Raw genomic sequence first — 15,776 nt, forward strand, 5'->3', positions numbered from 1 at the left:
TATCAATATTTTATAATACAATATTATAAATAATAATAATATAATATAATATAATATAATATATTACAATAAATAAAATAATATGTAATAATAAAATATATTATATTACATATTGATATAATACTATAATAATATAATAATAGAGTATAATATATTATAATATATTATATATTAATATTTATAATATATTATAATATATAATAATATAACAATAAAATAAAATAATATACTAATATTTTATAATAATATATAATAATAAAATAATATAATATACTAATATTTTATAATATAATATTATAAATACTAATATAATAATATATGATAATATATTATAATGATATAATATAAAATAATAAAATATAATAGTTATATAATATATTATAATAATATAATAAATTTTTATATATTATATATAATGTAATATAATATATTATTATATTATATTATATTATAATATTATAATATAATAATATATAATATTAGATAATATATAAAGTCGCTCTATGATAGGATGACTTTATAAAGTCATCCAATCAAAGGACGACATAAAATCGTCCTATCAAAGGACGATTCATTCTCTGATCTACCTATCCTCCAGCTAGCGGTTAGATTGGTGAGATGGCATAGAAAGTCGTTTTATCAAAAAATAATTTTTTTATAATATTTTGATAAATAATTTTAAAAAATTATTATTTTAATTTTTTTTTAAAATTAATGTAAATCGATAAAAAAATTCTGCTACAAGTGCTTTGAGACAGGAAGTAATTTAAAAAAAAAAAATTGACGGATGGCCGATCATCTGTTTGGTGTTTAGCATGCTATTTTAACCAGGCATTCAGGAACCATGTTTGGATGTTGATCCCAGCCGTCAGATCTTATATACCAAATACTGATCGCCGATAATAAAAGAGAGGGGAGGGGGTAAGCGACCCTCCACCCATCTCCCCTCTCCCGAGAGCCGTTACCCTCCACGCCAGCGAACGGCGAGACAAAACCCAAATCCAGTAAGCTAGCCTTCATCTCTCTTCTCCTCTTCTCTTCTCACATGGAAGGGTTCATATATATTTTCTCTATCCTTTCCCCCCTAACAAAGCTTGCCCTCGTTTTTATCTCGGAGTTGTCCTTACCCCGGCCGAGTCCTTTATCGGAGTTTAGGGTTTTAGGGTTCGCCGGGGAATTATCCTTAATAAATTCTATCTACGCTCGTTTCTGTAATTTTTGAAACTGTTCTCAGCTCTCACACGCACTATTTTGGGCTATTTTGGTGGTTTTTAGACACTTATCTGAAAAAAAAATAGGATAGAATGGAGTCTTAGGGGGAGGAGAGTAGTGCAAGAAACAAGGAAGTATTTGAGTTGCTGTGACTGTGAGCTATGGCGGAGCCGGAGGCGGTGATGGAGCCGGAGGAGCAGGTGGACATCGATGGCGACAACGACGCCGAGGACATGATGGATGACTACGACGCCGTGGAGGACTACGCCGACCGGAAGTTAAGGCAGGAGTCCCCGGTTGAGGACGAGGAGCGCGAGCATCTGTCAGACAGTGAGGGGCAGGAGAAGGCTTCGCCATCAGATGGGGCTGACGGTGCTTCTCCTGATCCGATGAAAGGAGGGGAGGGACAAGAGGAGAGGCCGGGAGTCGGGTCTAGAGATGCGGCTGACTGCCAGAAGTGGGCTGAGCTACTTGCGCTGCCACCTCATGGGTCGGAGGTTTTCATTGGTGGATTGCTGCGAGATGCTACGGAGAAGGATCTCAGGGAGCTGTGCGAGGCCTTTGGGGAGATTCACGATGTGAGTTTGGTGCTGAAATTACTGAATTTTAGCTTGTTTTATGAGTTTATATATGCATTTTGTGTATTATATGTGATTCGTATCAGGTAAGGCTGGTGAAGGACAAGGATACGGGAGAAAGCAAGGGTTTTGCTTTCATTACATTCACAAACAAGGATGCGGCTCAAAAAGCCATCGAGGAGCTCCATGACAAGGAATTCAAGGTAGTTTAGTTGAATGATTGCTTCAAGGAGGTGCCCTTGCTTTACCTTTCAACGTAAATGTTTGCTTCTGTTCATATAGGGGAGAACCTTGAGATGTTCTTTGTCACAAGTGAAGCACCGGTTGTTTGTTGGAAATGTCCCCAAGAGCTTGTCAGAGGAAGAGTTAAGGAAAATCCTGGAGGAAAGTGGTCCTGGGGTTCAGAATATTGAAATGTTCAAGGTGGTTGTTTGTCGATGAATTTAAGTGAGTCTTGACCAGTCTGAACTCTCTGTTTAAATTCTCATTTGTTTTCATGACCTCAGGATCAGCAGAACCCAAGCCGTAACCGTGGTTTTCTCTTTGTTGAGTATTACAACCACGCCTGTGCTGATTATGCAAGGCAGAAGATGTCGAGTCCAAACTTTAAGATGGATGGAAGCAATCCAACTGTCAGCTGGGCCGACCCAAAAAATTCATCCGACTCTTCTGCTGCTGCTCAGGTAAAGCAACTTAAATAGAAAAAAAAAGGTATATTAGTATGGGTTCTTGTTTGTTTTATGACCTTTATATTGTGTATGTTCTTATTTTATTCAGCTTGTCATCATTTGTTACTTCTCATGTACCTGAGCTTCTTATGTGACCAAAATGCACCGTTAGAAATGTAGCCAATGTTGCTAGAATAGAAGGGTCTGGTTGATTTTTAAATTGCTTTTTTGCTATAGAACAAGGCAAACTTCCATAATAGAGAGAGGTTTTTCTGTCAAAATAACTGAGAATGTTCAACTCTGCTTAAAGTTCATTCCGCTTCTTGTAGTGAGTTGCTTGGCTTGATAGTAATGCATTCTCACAATGTTATGCTGAATATCAAATACTTATACTTTGCCATCTGTACAAAGGGAGATAATGAATCAGATATTATGTCTCCTGATTTGATCTCCTCAGAGGCTAAGGTTAATAGGGGTATAGTGGTAGAAGGGTTAAAATTATCAAAGTGTTGAATGTGTTCTCTAGCTAGAATGCTTCCCTAATGCAGAAGGTGCTTGGTAGTGGATATGACAATCTTTTTGCCATTTGAAGCAATGCATCTGTATTGCTTGAAGGTATCAGCTTATATGTAATGAAACTGAGTATATGTGAGTCCTTTATGGTGTTGGGGTTAAAACTTTTATGCAGATTACACATCGTGGTGCTGGAGCATTTATTCTGTTTCATAATTCAAAAGTTCATAATTTTTTGAAGCTTTGAAAAACTGAAAATTTTCTTTTGCCTAAAAATAAAAGGATCATAAATTGTTGAACTGGGTGTCATAGGGAAGTTTGACAGCCTTTTTATTTACGTGAAAACCTAGCTCTTAAGTCCATAAATGGCGGGCCTTGGCGCAACTAGTAAGGTTGCTCTATTATGATTTGGGTGTCATGAGTTCCAAACAAAAAAATAGCCTCTTTGGATGTGACACCAAGGCTACGTACATCTAACCTGTCCCAACCCCCGTAGTGGCGGGAGCCTTGTGCACCAGAGACGTCCTTTTTTCTTTAATAATTTATTGAACCACTTTTAAATTGTAAACTTGAAAATTTATTGGATGAATGGCAAGTTAAGTGTTTTCTTTATAGTATGGAAGGCACCAGAAGTAGTGCTGATGTGTAGAATTTACATGCTTATAATGCAAGGTTTAAAATTTAGATCTAATGGTTTTGGGGATCTTTCAGCTTCCTAAAACTGAAATATTTTTAAGTAGCTGGTGTAGAACTGTCTTATCAATTGAGAAACTCGAAAAACATGCCACCTGAATTCATTTAAAGATAGTTTTCATTAAAAAACAAGTCTTAGATAATAATTGTGATCAAATACAAAGGAAATTTGGGTTTTGCTATGTTCAATAGCTGTGTTCAGTTACCTTTATGTAACTGTTTTCATTTTTTTCGGTTGTATAGCGTGTGGAAGTTCCTATCTGAAATTTGATTGGGTATGCCTTGGCTGGTATAGTGGTAATAGAGTAGTCTATATGGGGGCTAGACCGGTATGAAATCCTGTAGGACCTGAGAGCTAGGGTACATGGTTGCTCCGAATTGCATACTGTGATCATATCTGACATGTTTTGGTACCAATACTTGTTGGGCACATACTTATTTTTAGTGCCCTTTTTTAATTGAGAAATAAAAAACAAAGGCTCTAGATGCTTCTTGTATATGCTGGAGATACTCCCTTGATGGTACCTTTAATGTGGGGGATTTTTCTTCAGTCTCTCTTCAAAAAATATTATCTACTTTGTGGATGTTTATGTTATTCTACATAGTATGAATGCATTGCTGTGATAGCATTATGCTTTTTGGATGCTTTTTAAATATGTGAAATTACATATTTATTTATTGCCATGTTTCAGCCGTATCATTTTTGGTTATATTTTTAGCATCTTGCTGTCTTTATACTTTGTATCCATTTTTCATGCTTCATAGTCAAGCACCATGACATAAAAAAATGTTGCTTCTTTGGCAGAATAGTCAAAACAAGAATGAGGTTTTGGATTTATAGTATCTTAGAGCACATGATGCTGTAAATCTCTTATTAGTAATTAATAGTTTGACACTCTGACTTGCAGCAATCATGGGCATAGCATTGATGCTTCATACTGGGTTTGTAAATGGTCTTGTGAAGCAATTAAGTTGAGGAACAGGGAATGTGAATGCATATTATCATCCAAGGATCCTCAATTTTACACTGTCCTGTCATGCCTCTCTTGCAATCATTCCAGGGAAAAGTGTAGATGTAATTTCAATAACTTGACTCCAGATGATGAGTTGTGCTGATAACCATGCTAATGTAGCTGTCTGGTTTATATCAGCTTGTTGCTATGCGTAGAAGATCTAGCATCTGAAGCTCCTTAACCTAAAGCGATTTTCATTTTTTCAGTTGACAACATGAACCCAAGAATTTCTCTAAGGATAACAAAGGAATTTAACACCATTGTGGAATATTTTACCAACCAATCTGGCTTCACTTATGGGTGTCAAGAGAAGCTTTTTTTTTTTTTTTTTTTTTTTTTGTAATTCTAAGAAGCGTCTCGTGCTTCTTAGATAAAGGAATAGAAGTAAAGGAATATGTTGGGATTTTGGCATACATGAGGACTTATGAAATCTCTCAGTTAATGTCTTCAGTAAAATATGCAAAGGATGCTTGTTTTTAAATTAATATTATATTAAGATCTATGTGCATCTGTGTGGTAATGCTTGAGCCTTTGTTTTGATTGTCCACATGAATTTCAATTTTCTACTTATTCAATGATTTCTTACACTTAATGAAAACTTTGTTCTGATTTTGATTTGTGGCATATGAGTTTAATTATACTTGCCTTTGTATTTCACACTACCAAAGAGTTTGGTGCTCTTATACGTGCTCAAAACTTGCAAATTTCGAGTATAATCTTGCAAAACTGCTATGTAAAGGTTTGATTTATTGTTCATAAGAGAAATTCAACCCATAACAACATCAGTGATATCAAATGTTTGTTAAGATTAATATGTGAACAAAAAATGTTAAATGACTTGTGGTTCATTTCTTCCAAAATGATTTGGCTTTGGCTAACAGTTCAGATCTTGATGATGGCGAAATTGTATTTTTCAGTTTGGTTGTTTAAATTATATAATGTGTTAGTTTTTTCCTTTAAGCATGCAAGCACACATAAAACTACATAAATCTCATTTTGTTAGTTCTTCTATTTTTGCGTGATTTCACTTATTTAGGCTCCATTCGGCATTACTTTCATTTTTTTAAATTTTCGGAAACAGAAAAATAGAAATTATATTTCTATTTTTTTCATGTTTTAAATGTAAATATGTTTGATATAGTCAATTATTTTTTAAAAATTAACATGGCAATAGTAGTGCATATGATGGTGGTTGTAGTCTTGTAGAGGATGTGGTGGTAGTAGCGGTGGTGTTGGTGGTAGGACTGGTGATGGTACAATTGAGGTGGCTATGATGGCAGTGGTATGGAGGAGAGGCCGATAGTTATCATGGTAGCAGCAGCGATGATGGTGGTAGTGAGGGCACCAACAATGTGATGAATGGTGATGATGATGGTGGCAGTGGTGTGGTGGAGGTGGTGACATCAATGATAGTGGTGACGATGGTGGTGGTGGAGGCGATGGCAAGCGATGTGGTAGAGGCAACAATAAGGGTGGAAGCATCGGTAATGGTTGCAATAAATGGTGGTAGCAATGGTGGTGACAGGGCAATGGTGGTGCGGACGTAGTGTTGGTGGTACTAAAAATATGAATTTCTTATTTTGAAACTATTGAAAATAAGGATTTCTCACTTTAAGTTTTCTAGAAATAATGAAAGTGACTTTTAAAATAGAAAATAAAAACAATGGTACCAAATATGTTTATCAACTTGTTTTTTTTTTTTTTTTTTTAATAGAAGACAAGCAATAAAAGCGATGCCAACCCCTTAGTTGTTCACTAATAATGGATTTGGCATATCTAATACTAGTTTATGGCCCAATTCCAGATATGACTGGATTAGTTGTATATAAGAGGAAATGTTGCATAGCACTCATCCTAGTAGTGCAAAGTACATAAAAACTGAATTTAGAACCCACTTGCTGAACTGTGATAAACAGTGTCTAAATTTGCTAGTCAGATATTTATTGCCTATGTAAAGCTGTCAATGAAATTAATTATTCTTGGTATGTTAATAGTCTTATTTGATTTATAGATAAAAAAAAGTATGCGCTTAGTTGTTGCATTATGTGCTTTGATATGAGCAGGCAATGCTCAACAATGTGAAATTGTGAACCCTCAATTTATCCCATGTTTCTGAGGGTTCACTTATGTGTGCTCTCTATTTAGGTGGCTGTCTTTTATTCTGAAATGATGAGCTTCAGGCTCTCTCTTTGTATGTACCTATGTGTGCATGGGCTTATTGTAGATTCATGGGTTGGACAATGCAAGTGTGCAACCATGAAAACCCACTGAGGAAAAATGGATGAGGAATAGATAGGCTCTTCAGCTAGAGAGGCCCTCATGTCAGGAGCATTGCACCCTATTCTTGAAGCCTTGTCTTTATTTCATTGTTGTTGGGAACTAATTTCCATTGCATGATCAAATTTGATCTTATAGTTGATTTCCAATATAGGGTGTTGGAAAACATTTGTATCTCTAGTTATTGCTTCATTGGAACTCTCTTCAGTGTACTTTCCCCTTCATGACATTAAACATGCCTTTGATACTCAAGTGCTGCTCATTTGTGGTCTATTAACCAGCAGTCTATTAAGAAACTACCAATCGGATGACTTGAAATCATGTCCTGTTACTAGAAAAGTTGCAGATAAAGGACAAGAAGAAACAAAAACTTTTCATAAGTATGGGAGGAGAGGTTCGGGAAATCCACCCAAACAATATGGAGAAAAGCAAATTTTATTAAATCAGTAATTAATATAAACAATAAAACTTTTACTAATCTCATATACTAATTCTGAAACAATTGAAACTCAATATATTGGGAGAGTAAAGAATCTTAGACAGGTGCTGGTCATTAGCACCAAATAACCAGCATCTTACTTTTCAAGGGATTTCTGAAATTATTCCATATATAATTCTTAAAATTCAACAACATCTGAAATTTATAAAGCTCTTAATAATACTTGACGTTACGTGCATCAACTATGTATGTTCTGCACCATTTATCTTTCAGCATTAGGTTATGCATAAGTTAACTTTGCACTGTAAGTGGCTAAATATCGGACTAATTCTCGATTACTTGGTGGTGCATCTGTATCCTTCTCTTGCTTCTTGCTGTCATATTGGTGATAATTAAAGTCCATGGCATGGTATATAATTGGGACTCATTTATAGATGATATTTTTGGATGATCATGTGAGTAAAATTGGTGAATCCTTGCTTTGACTGAGTTATATCTTGTAAAGGAGAGCAGCTTATACTATCAGACCTACGTTATTAAAAGATGGACCTTTGCATGCAGATCTAGGCTGTTCTCTTTTGACCTTTGTGAATTTTATGTCTATTTCTAGAAACTGCAGAGCAAAAGGAAAGTAGACATGCACATGTATACATGAACACATAATAATAGATGTGTACATTTGCATATAGTATACATACCTACATACATGCATACACACATAGCTATATATTATTATTATCTATACTAGTATAGTTGAATTATCATAAATTTATGCTTGTGTTTATGGATCTGTTCATCTGTATATGTAGAAACTGTATGTTCTTGGAGTTTTTGATAGTTTGAGAGTAGTTGCTTCAAATAGAGAATATGACCTATAGTATCACACTATTTGTTTGTCTTTTGATGTTCTCTTTCAAGCATGTGCTTGTTATGTTATTGGCTCTAATTCTATTTTCAATCCAACATATGCAGATCATGATTCATATTCAAATCCTAAGTTGATTAGATGTTTAGGAAAAAAGAACCATGTGACAGGAAAAAGAGAAAGAAACATGATAGATATGGGTGGAAAATAAGACAAAAAAATAATGTTTAGGCTACCACACATAATGCTGCAGTTATCATGTGTCTCATAAAACCACATAGAGGTGAACTAGACAATCCTAGAATATGACTTAAACAATCCTAAAGCCAAAAACATCTGAAAAGTTTAGGATAAGTTTTGACTTAGCACTAAATTTTTTTGAAACACATCCAGGAATAGTTCTAAAAGTTTTTTAAAAGAAGCCCAGAAGTACTTTTGCCAGTTGACTTTACATGCATGCCAGGAGTTGTGATAAAATTTTTACCAAGTAAAATTTTGGATGCTTTCCTAAGTTATTTGGAGCTCACTTAGCTGAATTGTGCTTGCATTCCTGAGTTTCCCATCAAACTCCACTTCCCCATGGTAGGGATGGTCACGTTGGTTGTGGAGGGATAGATCTCCAAGAATTATAATATGTAATTAAACATATCTTCATTTAAATGGTAAACCATCTCGAAAACAATTTTGCAAATTAGTCATCTCAATTCTCAATGGCCCTTTCTTCCTAGCTAACACCCACAGACACTTGCTTACTCTTTTATACTCCAAATAACCAAAAAGCTGTTAGAGGATTGATTTTGAAGTTACATTTCCACTAAGTCATATGTATATAAAGCCAGATGACAATTTCATTTAATGAGGTAGAACGGATGTCTAAGTGGCTACCATCAAATGGAGAAAAAGAGTCCATAGGTTTTTTGACCACTATACGATGATCTAAAAGGTTTTTTTCCATCTGCTTATCATCTTCACGGATGACACAAATCAAGGTTTTTGGTCAGCAATAAAAAAGGAACTTTTAGATTCATGGTAGATATTATTAGATTGTTTCAAAGAACAAATGAATTCAACCTCCCCAACTTATGACATGGTGAAGGGATTGGTATTTGCTCCTGCTTTTGATTCTGAAGCTTTCAAAAAATGAAACCAGAAAGAATGGCCGTCACCAATTTGCAAAATATCATTGCTGTGGAGTTGGACTGATTTCCATTTCAAGGTTTTAGTTAGATATTCTACAACAGTAACCTGCAAGTCAGTTGGCATTTTCATCCTTTGCTGCCATGAATCCACGTACTTCAAGAAAATCCTTTTCACCACTGTGATCTCTGCTCTAATAGTGGGTTTCAGTTTATATTTTTAATCCTCCAGTTCTTTGAGTAGATTGGGCATGCCCAGCCATAATATAAAGTCTTGCTCTTTAATTTCTGGATCTTGAGAAGAACAAAAGATGAGAAGAGCACTCTGGGGAACAATATCCCAAGCATGTTTGCATAGACAAGGAATATGCTTGGAGACTAACTCATGTACAGGAATTGTGTATTGGCTTGTAGATGATGATATATCAGTTTAACCTTTTGGACTAACCTTTTTCTCCTTCATCTCTTTATACCTGAGATTGATGCTTATCTTAAACTTCATAACTTTTTTATTTTCTTTGAGTATGCTGCATGCATTATCATGAAGCTTGCCACTGTAAATGCATATTTATGTCCAAGTACTGAAAATTTGGTTAGCTGGAGGCTTTCTGAGCTTATTATATAGTGCTATTTGGCACAATTTAGTTGAATTTCCTCTGTGCTGCTGTCTTTTCTGTGTTAATATATCCTTATGTATGAGTTTTATAGGGATTATAATATAAGGAGTTTGCATGTGTATTCTTCATGACCTCATACTTTGCTGCCCAGCTTGTAGAGTGTCATTCCCAATTGTCTATATGCAGATTACCTCCAACGAAACAGTGTCTTCATTCGAGTATTTCTCTCTTCTTAGGTTTGCAGTCCCTCTCCCAACTTCAGAGACTTGCCATGGAATGGTCAGCTATCTGTTGCCAGTCTTCATTAATGGCTTTAGTTACCATAACCTGTTTGCATTGTTACATTTGCTGGTGCTTGCCACTGGACAACTGTAGTAACCATGCAACTTTTAGAAAGTCTGTGGTATTAAGACTAGGCATTAAGTGTGTTTTATAGAGGAGTCTCGATCTTGTTCCTGGATGTCAGGTCAACAGATTTCAATAATTTGAGCATTATTTTTAGATTGATGAGTGATGATTAAGAAAGTATCTTTTTGTCTCACCTTTGACCTTGTGAGAAGCATCATTTGAAATAGCAAATTTCTTATTTAGTTTAATTCAGTTAAAATTTGTATCATCTAGTCCACACTAACTGTGGGGGGCCAGGTTATTTTGTCTTCTATATGTTGTGTCTATCTTGGAATTTCCTTGTTGATTTTTTACTTTTTTTTGGTTCCACCATCTGCTGGTTTGATATTTTCAGCTGATATTATTTGATCTTCTACTGCTCATTGTGCACCAAACCCCAGGCAAACATTTTCTGGCCTTCTCATGCTACTTTTGATCAACTTCTTTTTGCGCCATAAATGTTTGTCACCCTGGTTGCCAGAATCGGGAGTGGCTATGGGTGTGGGAAAGTAGATGCTTTTGAAACACTTTTAGTAGGAGAGTATTGAGAAAGCATGTTGGGTTTGAGATTCCGGGAAGATTCAGAGGCAGCTGCATTACCCTGGGTAGAAGTTAGATTGACGCTTTGGTTCATCTGGTGCTCTTCAAGTTAGATTTACTTTATTGATGACCCTCATGTTTCATGCTACCCAGATTTTGATTGATCCCACCACATTCACAATTCTAAGATTATTGACTTTGGGTTCTGCCATCCTTCTTGAGTTTGCTGTATTCTTTTTCAAGTTGATATATTGATATATGTCCATCCTTATTGTTTCCCGTTTCAATCATGTTGAGGACCTGTATTTACCCCATTTCAAGCATCTTCATACTTTTGATCTGTAGCACTCTCAGCCTGTCTTGTCATCTGAATTCAGCCTTTAGCTTACATTATTTGGAGCATGCTGAAATGTTTTTATTGGTCGATATCATTTTTCATTTTGCACCATTTGATCAAATCAATTTCAAGATTGGTCAATAACCTTCATCTTCTTGGACTTTCTGTGTGTTGTAATTTATAGGGTTAGGATAATGCAGGGTTGTTCTTCCTGCCTTTCACTATTACTTAATGGATAGTATTATAACTGATCTCACCTCGCTTAATTTTGGATTGCTATCCATTTACTTATCATACTCGCTGTTTTTACACCTTGAAGACGTAGACCCATGCACCTATAATATTGTATACGTAGTTATGTGTATTTAATTTATATGTTATGTTTCTATTCTTATCATATTGTTTGAGGATCCTTGCTGCGAGATGAAAATTGTCATCCCATTAACTACCAATCTTGTTCATAGCTTTTTTATCATATGATTCTAGATTACTACCATCTTTGTTGCTTAGCTCTGCTGCTTTCTGTCATATCTAACCAATTATCTCTTATAGAATTGACTAACCAACTTTGCTACATGTGCAATTCGCCATGTACTTTATACTGAGTCAAGCTTACCAGCACATGGTCTTAAGTTTAGATCTAGATGTTCATGCAGTCAATCAAATTGCTTTTTGAGGCTTTAGTGGTGGACAAATCATAGTTCCAGTAACTGTAATGTGATTCAACTTCACTGTAATGTGATTCAACTTCTTTGTCGCATACAAGTTCTCTGGTTGCTGCCTGTATTGCTCACAATTTATCACCAGCGATGCACATTCTTCGCCTATTTACTCAATATTCTGTTTACAATTGTCGTGATCCAGTATTAGTGCTCATTCTTTCTTGAATATAATCTCAGCGCACAATCCATTGTCATTACCAGTCTCCAGTATTACTATTTATAAGTGCTCATGCCTTCATGAACATAATTTCAATCTGCAAAATCCATAGTAATCACCAATCTTGTATTGCTATCGAGCCATTTATATCTTGACTGACTTTGGTGGTGGCAGCAGTAGCAGTTGTCTGTGTGTGCATTCGTGCATTCTGTGTTCTATGCTCCTTTTTTTTTGCTTCCTCTTTTTCTGCTCTGTCTGTGTGTATGCATTTCATAGGGGGGTCGGCATTGGTTATGATATGTCTGGTGCAGTTGCCTATATCAATATATTCACTCTGGTACTGTCTATTTGTTGTTTTACAGTCTATACTGTATTATATTTGCCTGGGGATTGGTTATGATATGCCTGGTGCGGTTATTCTATTTATGTGCCTTCCACGGTGTATATGGTTGTAGGATTTTATGTATGCATCAGTAAAACAGCTTCCTTCAGATGTACCAGAGAGCTGTGGACCTGTAAAGCTTATTTCAGACTTGTGTCTAGTTGCCTATTTTCCTTTTTCTCCCCAGTTTTCCAGTTAACTGGCAGTTATTATTTTTTAGGGGGTCATTTGTAGTCAAGGGCTAACACTAGAAGATTGTGGACCTTCTTTGACAGCTAGATCAGGAGTGTAGCAATATCACTTATGGTACTTGTTTTGCTGAAGAGTACCTTTTTGTCACATGGGCAGCTTGAGGATTTTAGGATCAAGTTAGGGTTTCTAAACTTATAAAGCTTGAGTACCTCTATGATACTTTTTTTCTACCGCTCATCATGATTCAATCTTGGATGATTGGAACAGATTGAAGGTTTCTTTCTTTGCAGTTGATCGCATGGGGTTCTCGTTTTCTCCCTCTCCATTCTCTTTATTTCTTCTCATTTCCTCTTCTTCCGCCCTCTCACTGCTTTATTTTTTTTCTTATATTGTTATGCTTATTAATTCTTTATCTTGCGGGAAATTTCTCATATTCTGCTGTCTGACTTTCTTTTTTTTTTCACTTGAAATTAACAGAAGTTAGTTTACCTTTGCATATCTTTTATGCTGTTCATATTATGTCACAATTGTGGTTAGTTTCATATTATTGTAAGATAGCTCTCTTTGGATGCTTTCTGCAATTTTGGTCCGTCAAAAATCTGGCTTTTTGTTACTATACTGTGGTATATAACTGCTAGAAATCCTAATATAGTAATTTTTGCACTTACTTTTTATGGTTCAAGCCTGCAAAACATTTAGGACACTTATAGGTTCTCTTCAAATACTCAAATTCCTTGTGGAAGGGTCTCTGAACCCTCTTATGTACGGACTAACCATAGAGTTGCATCACCTAGTATATATTGTCTTAACTGGAACTGCTTTCTTTAGATTTATTATAGCCTATTCTCGTTAGTTTTGATCAGTAGTGAATGCCCATTAATTTCTTATTCTCCTTAGTTTATCAGATTTCATAGTGTCATGTCACACAATTGCTTGAAAATTCACTTATGTAGTTGCTTGTCCTTTCACTTCCTTTTTTTCCCTGAGATATTTAAATCTTGCATGTTAAGTCTTACAGATCAGTGGTCCTGTGTTTCAGTAGTTGGATTGGATATGTACATTCTAAGTACCTTTTGAGGCTTTTGCTGCATTAAAATACACACCTTGTGATGGTCTTTTGAATTTCTTGCAGGTGAAAGCTTTATATCTGAAAAATTTACCAGAGAATGTTACACCAGAAAAGTTAAGGGAACTTTTTGAACGCCATGGAGAGGTCACAAAAGTTGTTCTGCCTCCTGCTAAAGCTGGGCAGAAGCGAGATTTTGGATTCATCCATTTTGCTGAGCGATCTAGTGCATTGAAGGCAGTTAAAGGAACAGAAAAATATGAAATTGATGGTAACTTTCTTAGATATTGTCTTAAGCATTAAACAATTGGAAAAGCAGCAGCATTAGTGCAATTCCTGACATACCTCAAGATACATCTTTGTTACTAACAAACACATCTTATATTTGAGTTATTTGTTAATTCATATAAATGGGGGCAATTTGAACATAAGTCATTTCTTGCTTGGGCTGATATGTTTGAAGGCATCTAAACTCCATTTAACAAGTATAGCCATGATTATATTGTTCTTGTAATGCTACAATATAAATTTTAATGAACTTAGTCAGAGTGAGAATAGCCATTTAAATGATATCGACGTGCTCCATCTGCTCAAATTTTTCGTGTGATTGTAAGTTTTCGGATACTTTTTGTGACTGACGGATCAACTTAAACCACAGGGCATGTTGTGGATGTCGCCCTTGCGAAACCTCAGGTTGACAAGAAGCCTGATCATGCTTCAAATTCATTCAAACCGGGGCTTCTTCCAAGTCTCCCTCCATATCCAGCTTATGGTTATAGTGGGGACCCATATGGGGCCTACGGTGGTGCATATGGTGCAGCCGGATTTGGCCAGGTTGGATTCCCCTTGCCACCACATTTGGGATTGTTCATGCACTGTGGTTTCTGCCATCTTTTTTTCCCCACTGCCAACTCCTGCTTTTATGAAATTAATGGGATTCTGAACATTCCCAGTCGAAATTATTTGATGTTTGTCACTGTATGCAGCCGGTGATATATGGTAGAGGACCCATGCCGGCTGGGATGAGAATGGTGCCAATGGTACTTCCTGATGGTCGACTTGGTTATGTTCTGTGAGTACTAGTAATTAGTCTTACATATGCAACACTTCAACCTTGTCCCGGCACCTGTTATTGATTCAGTTATCAATTATTTGTTTTGCATGGTAAATTTTTTAGACAGCAGCCTGGTGCACAAGCTCCACCACCACCTCCTCGGAGGAGTGATCGCAGTGGTGGCTCCGGTGAGGGTGGAGGAAGGGGCAGCGATGGGAACCGTGAGCGCCGATACCGCCCTTACTAAACTGGTATTAAGCTTGCAGCATCAAATGAAGATACTGTGCAAATGTCTTCACCGGCTAGTCTTCCTTTTGGGTCATTAATCCGGATAGGTCATAGTTTTACAAGTGCAAGCATGTATCATCGTGAGGGTTCCATACCTAATATCTGATCGATGCAAGCACAAGATTGTTGTACTGGTTCCTTCTTTCAAGATTGGTTTGTTTGCATTTCCGTAAATTAAGGGATGACATGTTCTTTGAAAGGCATAGCAACAAACTCTGGATCCATTTCTTTAATTTGTTGAATCTTCTGCTAGTCATGTAATGATCTCCGGATCCATTTCTTTAATTTCCTTAACCTTAATATAGATGTCCCTAACTGTCATTCTCGTCTCATCCCTAATAGAATTATATGTAGCTTGACACATGCATGTATGCATTTAACAAAAAGAGAAAAAATTGAAAGGTGAATAATAAAATTTTTATTTGTAAACAATAAATAATACATGTTAGAGAAAGGTTTTGAACCCTTTGGACCTTCGTTAATAACTTTATGCTCTAATCTAATGTATGCATAATAGCACTAAAATTTAAGTAATAAACCAATGTATTTTGTTCTTAAGACTGGATTTACTGATGGTAATCCATGCCTTTACATTACCAGCCTAAGGAAATACACACTAAAAATACGTTTGATAGACCCC

General features: G+C 35.9%; 1 protein-coding gene across 2 annotated transcripts; it reads left to right on the forward strand.

Annotated features, from left to right (window-relative positions):
- The first annotated feature begins 864 nt into the window (after positions 1–864).
- LOC105059379 (heterogeneous nuclear ribonucleoprotein Q) lies at positions 865–15,457 on the forward strand. 2 transcript variants are annotated; one of them, XM_010942657.4, is made up of 9 exons: positions 865–1,004; positions 1,276–1,790; positions 1,877–1,993; positions 2,073–2,213; positions 2,297–2,473; positions 13,861–14,065; positions 14,453–14,628; positions 14,781–14,866; positions 14,972–15,369. In XM_010942657.4, exons 2-9 carry the CDS (start codon positions 1,374–1,376, stop codon positions 15,093–15,095), a joined length of 1,443 nt encoding a protein of 480 aa, XP_010940959.1. In that variant the 5' UTR covers positions 865–1,004; positions 1,276–1,373; the 3' UTR covers positions 15,096–15,369. The 2 variants fall into 2 exon arrangements, with proteins under 2 accessions (XP_010940959.1, XP_029116135.1); XM_029260302.2 differs by having other exon boundaries at positions 955–1,790; positions 14,972–15,457.
- Positions 15,458–15,776: the final 319 nt, after the last annotated feature.

The sequence above is a fragment of the Elaeis guineensis genome, chromosome 16, assembly GCF_000442705.2.
Source record: "Elaeis guineensis isolate ETL-2024a chromosome 16, EG11, whole genome shotgun sequence".
In the NCBI taxonomy this organism is placed as follows: Eukaryota; Viridiplantae; Streptophyta; class Magnoliopsida; order Arecales; family Arecaceae; genus Elaeis; species Elaeis guineensis.

What these genes read in the sequence shown, in the direction of transcription:
- LOC105059379 (XM_010942657.4), top strand. Translation starts at nt 1,374, where the DNA reads ATGGCGGAGCCGGAGGCGGTGATGGAGCCGGAGGAGCAGGTGGACATC. An exon ending in CCTTTGGGGAGATTCACGAT is followed by an intron (nt 1,791 to 1,876) that starts GTGAGTTTGGTG and finishes GATTCGTATCAG; the next exon opens with GTAAGGCTGGTGAAGGACAA. An exon ending in GTGCAGCCGGATTTGGCCAG is followed by an intron (nt 14,629 to 14,780) that starts GTTGGATTCCCC and finishes CACTGTATGCAG; the next exon opens with CCGGTGATATATGGTAGAGG.